This window comes from Melopsittacus undulatus, chromosome 19 (assembly GCF_012275295.1).
Source record: "Melopsittacus undulatus isolate bMelUnd1 chromosome 19, bMelUnd1.mat.Z, whole genome shotgun sequence".
Taxonomy (NCBI): Eukaryota; Metazoa; Chordata; class Aves; order Psittaciformes; family Psittaculidae; genus Melopsittacus; species Melopsittacus undulatus.
In genome coordinates this window covers 1,439,909-1,446,410 of record NC_047545.1, presented here as the reverse complement: position 1 = coordinate 1,446,410, position 6,502 = coordinate 1,439,909, and the positions used below count along the sequence as shown (strand labels likewise).

Below are 6,502 nucleotides of genomic sequence, written 5' to 3'. Positions count from 1 at the left end.
CTTCCACTGGAGCAGCTGCTCCAAGCCCCTGTGTCCAACCTGGCCTTGAGCACTGCCAGGGATGGGGCAGCCACAGCTTCTCTGGGCACCCTGTGCCAGCGCCTCAGCACCCTCACAGGGAACAGCTTCTGCCTAAGAGCTCAGCTCAGTCTCCCCCCTGGCAGGTTTAAGTCAGTTTAAAGCCAGGTGTTTCTCGCTGCTCCAAGCAGGATGCAGGCAGTGGGGGTGGCAGGGCCATCCCCTTTGAGGTGAAGGGCTCACTGCTTCCCTCCCTGCCCTGGCACAAAGGATGAGCTCCAGGAGCTTTCCCAGCCCTGGGCTTCTCAGCACCTGCAGGAGCCAAAGCTGGAGCTGGCCCAGTGTGCTGCAGGGTGTGGGGCCCATCCTAATCCTGGTGCCAAGCTCTGCAGCAGCACAGCCTCGTGGTTGTGGCTCTGCTGGAGCCGGAGTGTGGCTGTTTGCATGGCCTGACCTGTCCCATGCTCTAAATAAAGCAAGGATGCAAAGAGTGAAAACCACCCTGGGCAGGGGAAGATGGGGGGGTCCTTTCCTGTGGTTGATGTGGCCCAATTGCAGTGCCTGTGGCTGTGTCTGCTGCTCTTGCCCAGTCTATCAGTCATTGTCCCTGCCTGAGAGGGTCACGTCTGGGCAGGGCTCTGGGGAGGAACTGTCTGCGTGTCTGCATGCAGCACAACCCCAGGCCCTAGCAACCGTCCTGCTGCTCAGCCGGGCCCCATGCTGAAGGAGGATGAGATAAATGAGCCATCAAGGCAGCCGGGCTGGCTGTAATGGGGCACTGTGGGCTGGAGCCAGTCCCTTCATCCCAGCCCTGGGGCAATCGCTTCTGCCTTGCACCTTTCCACCCATGGCTCCCTGACAGTGCTGCTGGAGCCACATTGCTCCCAGCCCCATGCTGCTCAATGGTGCTGTTCAATGGTGTTACCCAACGGTGCTGCTCAATGATGCTGCTCAATGATGCTGCTCTGGGCTCCAGCTGGTGGCAAAAGGGGATTTTCCTCAAGGAAAGCCACAAAAAAGGCTTTTACTGGGTCTGCAGTTTGGAACTCGGGAGGCAGGCGGAGGAGGCAGTGGGATTAGCCCTGTTAACACCGGGCAGAGGGCTGCCTGCTCATCCCAGCCCTTAGCGAAAGGGAATTAAGGCCATTACAAGGCTATCAAATAGGATCAGAGCCCCTCTCCCTTTCTCTGAGCAGCCCAGACCTGTTAATCCTTTTTCATGCAGCTGGACCTGCACCCACGGAGCAGTGGGGAAGCCGGAGCAGGCACAGAGCTGGGCTGTGATGAGGTGGGTGGCACGGTTTGGTCCAGACCTCGACTTCTTCCCCTTGATGCAATAACACATTTGGGGTGCTCCTACTCACCCACCCAAAGGCCCTCACACCATGGGACCCCTGCCCTGCTCGAGGGGCTCAGGGCTGCAAAGTGCCAACAAAGCAGCAGATTTTAGACTGGCAAAGAAGTCTTTGGGTTATTTCTTTATTTCCAAACCAGCCTGAGGCTTTCACATGAAGCAAAGGGATGACCCAAGGAGCTCCAGCCCTGCTGGCCAGAGCAGTGACCCTACAAACAGGCTCACCCCCAGCCAACGGAGGCAGACGGGCAGCAGAGCAAACACCAAAGTCCATCGTGGCACAGGCAATGCCCATAGAGCCCTCTGCCCAACACGTAATGCCCAGGGCTGGCAGGAACCGCTCTGTCAAGGCCAGCACAGCAGCACAACTGTCCCCATGTCAGGTCAGAGCCGGCAGCAGCAAACCCAGCTCCAGGGCTCAGCTCCTCCATCACCACCCAGGGGCAGCAAGGGGGAGAAGGGCTGGAGGGAGCCGCAGCGGCAGCAGGGTCAGAGCAGGCACACTGGTGATGGGCAGCAGGAGCAGGTGATGCTCACGCTGGCCCCGAGGCATAAACCCCATCCCACTGAGAGCCGGCAGCAGAAACATCCCCACCGTGAGGGTCCATGTGTGCCATTGGAAACCAGCCGAGGCAGGAGCCACGGGACCAGCAGCCGGGCACCCCCCCGGGCTCCCCCACTCAGGAGGCTGCCAGGTACTGGTGGAAGTAGAGGCCGAAGAGGCTGGTGATGACCTGGCAGGCGGCCACCCACCAGGTGAGGAAGGCAAAGAGCCCACGGAAGAAGACAGGGGTGAAGATGCCGCCCAGGACGGCCGTGACCTGCTCCACCGCGGCACGCACGTCCTCAGCACCGGAGTGCCGTGGGGCCACCGCCATGGGCACGGGAGGGGGCTCCGGGTACAGCCCCCACGAGTGGTGCCCTGTGGGACAGAGGGGACAGCGCTGCGGCCCCATCCTTGCGCTATAGATGTGCTGGAGGCTGAGCCCCAGCACGCTGCATGCAAACCGTGATCCAAGAACCTAGGGATGCCAATGGCCTGAGGATGACTTCTAGGTCTCATCCTGCCCCTCCTAAGCGCCCCCATGTTCCCACATCCCACCATCTCCTTACCCAGCGTCTTGAGGAGCAGCGTGCAGTGGAAGGTGAGGATGATGGGTCCCAGGTACTGCAGGCTGACCACGGAGACGTAGCAGTAAATCCTCGTGATCTGGGGGCAGTGGGATCAGCAGGAGGCCGGTGGCAGGACCCTGCTCCCATCCCAACTCCCACATCCAGACCTTGCGCTGGATCTCCAGGGCAGGGATGCGCCCAGCTTCCTTCCTCATCTGCTCCACCCAGCGCTCGGCCAGGCACAGGTATGCCTGGAGGTGATGCCGGGTGACAGCCAAGCGCAGCAGGCAGAGGCCAACGATGGTCCAGAGGCGTGCGGTGTTGTAGGCAGAGTCCGACATGCTGTGCCAAGAGCAAGGGGCTGTCAGGGAGATATGGGGTCCAGAACCTGCCTGCGCCCCAGAGGGTGTCTGATGGCAGAGGTGATGGTGGTGAGGATGGGGGTTATGGGTGTTGGAGGAGGTGAGCTGGGCACCCGTGCCTCAGTTTCCCTTCGACACAAGGATGCTGGCGCACGGTTGGCCCTGCTGCTGGTGCCACACTCACATCTGCACCGTCTGCTTGCCCATGGGTGCGTGCAGCAGGAAGTCCCGTGAGATGGGCTTGATCCACATCACCACCACGAGGACGGGCGCCAGGAAACTCCCATGGAGCAGGACCCTGCAGTGAAGCCATCCCTGACCCCCCTGCTCCCACCACCCCTCTGCAGACAGGGACCACTCCTCACCCATGGCTCCTCCACCCTCTCCCTCCACCAAACCTCTGAGCTCTGCAGCCATAGGGCTGGGGGGGGGGTCCCAGCACTGACCCCCCCCAGCTCCTTCCCCACCCACAGCTTTCACCCACTGGGTCAGGGGCTTGTCGGCCGCCATCCGGAGAGCATCGAGGTGCGTCTGGGCCAGGCGCAGCCCTGGGAAGGTCAGGCAGGCGCCCAGGAAGGAGCACAGGGCCACCAGCCCCAGCTTGAAGGCCAGCTTGGCAATAGGCAGCCTGCGGAGAGAGGGGGTAATGCAGGAGGGGATGGGTTGGCCCCATCCCCAGTGACCCCTGGATGGGCTCCCACCCTTCCAACCTCCTGGAAACCCCATTTCCCCATTGACTCACGTCCACTCCCAGCCCCGCTGCTGTAGGATGCTCTTCAGGTTGGTGCTGACTCCAGCCAGCGCTGCAGGGAGTGACCCCCATGAGTGGGGTGCCCCCAGACCCCAATGCCCACCCGCCTCTCGCCGGCCCCAATCACCCACCGGGCTCCAGGCCGAACTCCAGGTAGTCCTCACGGATGACCAGGGCCACCATGGCGAGGAGGAGGAAGAAGAAGGCGAAGGTGAGGCAGACGGAGCGCTCACCCCCCTCCTCTGAGCGGAAGTAATGGCGCATCACCATGAAGAAGACCTTGCTGCGCTCAAGGGGAGGATGTCAAGGAAACCAGGAGCTGCAGGACCAACACCAGCAGGACCCCCCTGCTCATCAGCACATCATAGAGCATCAGCATCGTGATGCCAGTGCCACCTTCCCTGCGGGAAGGTTCTCATTGGGCACCTGTACAGCTCATCACCGAGTGCTTTGCAAATCCACAGATTGAAGTTTTAAATCTCAACTGGCTTTTAATGGGGAAAAGCTGAGGCTGGTGAGTTCCCTCTCCTGCCACCAGCAGCCTGGAGCTGGCGGGTGGTGACAATCACACCCCAGAAGTCACAACAAGGATACATGGAGAAGACAACCGTCAGCAGGGACCAGAGCACCCCGATGTTCATCTCCTTCTGGGGGTCCACCAGGCAGTAGTAGCCCTCGGTGAAGGTGTACACGGCGGTGGAGTACACGGCAAAGTCCACAAACCACTGGTAGTCCAGGAAATACCGCAGCACTGTGTGGCAGAGGGACACATCACCCTACTGCAGGGACCCGCAGGGGGTCTCGTACCCAGGGCAATGCAGGGGGACACTGGGGGCATGGGAGGGTTACCAAGAGCATCCACAGCAGTGATGGGGCTGGTGTCCAGGCGGAGGTCGATGTCCCGGGGCACGGAGAGGGGTTTGTCCTCCATCATGCCGTTCATCCTCCTGCAAGGGATAACCCAGGCTTATCCCTTGTGTCCCACGGTGCCCACAGCCTGCTGCGTGGGGGCACATCCCCAGCCTGGGGCTCCTTGTCACCAGCCCCAAGCCCCTATGAGGCTGTCGCTGCCTGGGGACCCCAGCAGCACAGGGGTGACTTCCACTATCACAGCTGATAGGAACTGACCTGTCCCGCTTGGCTTTGGGGCGCTGCTTCCCTGCCAGGGCGCAGAGCTCCTCATCCGACGGGTGCTTGTACCGGTACAGGCTGGAACGGAGCGGGGGGTGTCAGCCGGTGCCCCACGGTTCGGAGCAGGGAGGGATGGGACGGACGGGACGGGCTCGCCGCGTACCTGCCGTTGCAGAGCAGCCAGCGAGCGAAGGACCAGTGCGGGGCCATCTTCTGCATGAGGCTGGCGGCCAGCAGGGTCACCACCACCTGCACCCCCATCACCGCCTGCCCGGGGACACCCGCACGGCGTGAACCGGTGCTGGGGCTCCCGGTGTCCGCCCCCCCCAGCGCCGGTGCCTGCCATGGGACAGCCCCGGCCATGGCCCCCCCCCCCCCCGGCTCCGGACCCCGGCCCCGTTCTCACCATGCTGGGGTCAGCGCAAAGGCAGCCGCAGGAAGCCTGCTCACCGCCGCTGCCGCCCGCAGACCAATCAGCGGCCGCGCTCACACTGATTGACAGCTGGTAGACCAATGGGAAGGCAGCAATGGAGAGGGGCGGGCACTCCGCGGCGCCCAGTTCCGCGGGCGCTGCCTCCTGGGAGCTGTGGTCCCCGCGCGGCTCCGGGGCTGCGGGTTCGAGTCCCGGCTGCGCTGCCCCAGCGGGGCCTCCCCGTCGGGTATCGTCATACATCGTATATATGCATTATACACATGATATCATATACATCGTATATATGCATTATACACATGGTATCATATACATCGTATGGTCTAAACCCCTGTGCGCCTCAAACCCGCTGTGTCACTCCCCTCCTTACCTGGGCAGGGAAGGAAAGGCTCCCAGGTCTAGCCAAGGGCACTCAGCAGTTACCATCATGAGTAAAACAGACTCGACTCGGGGAAATCAGTTTAATTTACAGAGGAGGACAATGAGAACCAAAAGCAAACCTTAAGACACCTTCCCCTCATCCTTCCCTTCTTCCCTGGTGCAGCTTCACTCCCAAAGTCTCTATTGCAGCTACACAGAGGGACAGGGAGCGGGTTTGTGATCAGTTCATCGCACGCTGTCTCTGGTGTTCCTTCCTCCTCAGGTGAGGACTCCTCACACTCCTCCTCTGCTCCCGTCCACAGGGCTGCTTCTCTCACATGTTCTCGCTTTTGTTTTCCATTGCAGGTTTTCTTCCCTCATCTTGACTCTGTTATCCCAGAGGTGCTGCCACCACCACTGTTAGGCTCGGCCTTGGCCAGTGATGGGTCCATCTTGGAGCCGGCTGCATTGGCTCTATCATAAGCCACCCCTGTAGCCCCCCGCTGCCAAAACCTTAATACAGCCCCTCTGTGTATATATGCACGCACATGGGGTTGGTTTGCATCTGAAAGGCCCCGTTGGGCTGGGGCTCTATGACACCCATTCCTGCACGCAGCCCCCGGGCATTGCATTCTGGGGGCAAAGGAGAGCACAGGGGTTTGGGTGTCAGCAGCTTGATCCCTGTGTCCTCCCCATCCTCCTCTACCCTGGGCCCAGGACTGGCTGAACCAGCCCCATCCCCTTGCATGATGCCATGGGGCAGGCTGTAGCCATCTCTCTTTGCCCACATCTTCTTTGTGAGACTAACCAGCTTCTCTCCTACTTGTATCCTCCCGTTGATGCATCTCCCTGCGATTACTGGAGGAGCTGGAGATGGATCAGGTCAGGGCAGAGCCCACGGAGCGCAGCTCATCCTGACACCCACATCACTGTGAGGGGCTGCAGGTATTTTGGCTGAGTTCGGGGCTATTTAGGGCTGTGGC

The 6,502-nt window shown here is 61.2% G+C and overlaps 1 protein-coding gene across 1 annotated transcript; it reads right to left on the bottom strand.

The window, feature by feature from the left end:
• Positions 1-1,477: 1,477 nt before the first annotated feature.
• TMEM161A (transmembrane protein 161A) lies at positions 1,478-5,189 on the bottom strand. Its single transcript, XM_034070999.1, has 12 exons — positions 5,136-5,189; positions 4,893-4,996; positions 4,727-4,807; positions 4,448-4,545; positions 4,193-4,349; positions 3,730-3,881; positions 3,590-3,650; positions 3,332-3,475; positions 3,032-3,145; positions 2,653-2,827; positions 2,486-2,582; positions 1,478-2,294 (listed from the first exon to the last, which is right to left on the bottom strand). Exons 1-12 carry the CDS (start codon positions 5,136-5,138, stop codon positions 2,053-2,055), a joined length of 1,428 nt encoding a protein of 475 aa, XP_033926890.1. The 5' UTR covers positions 5,139-5,189; the 3' UTR covers positions 1,478-2,052.
• Positions 5,190-6,502: the final 1,313 nt, after the last annotated feature.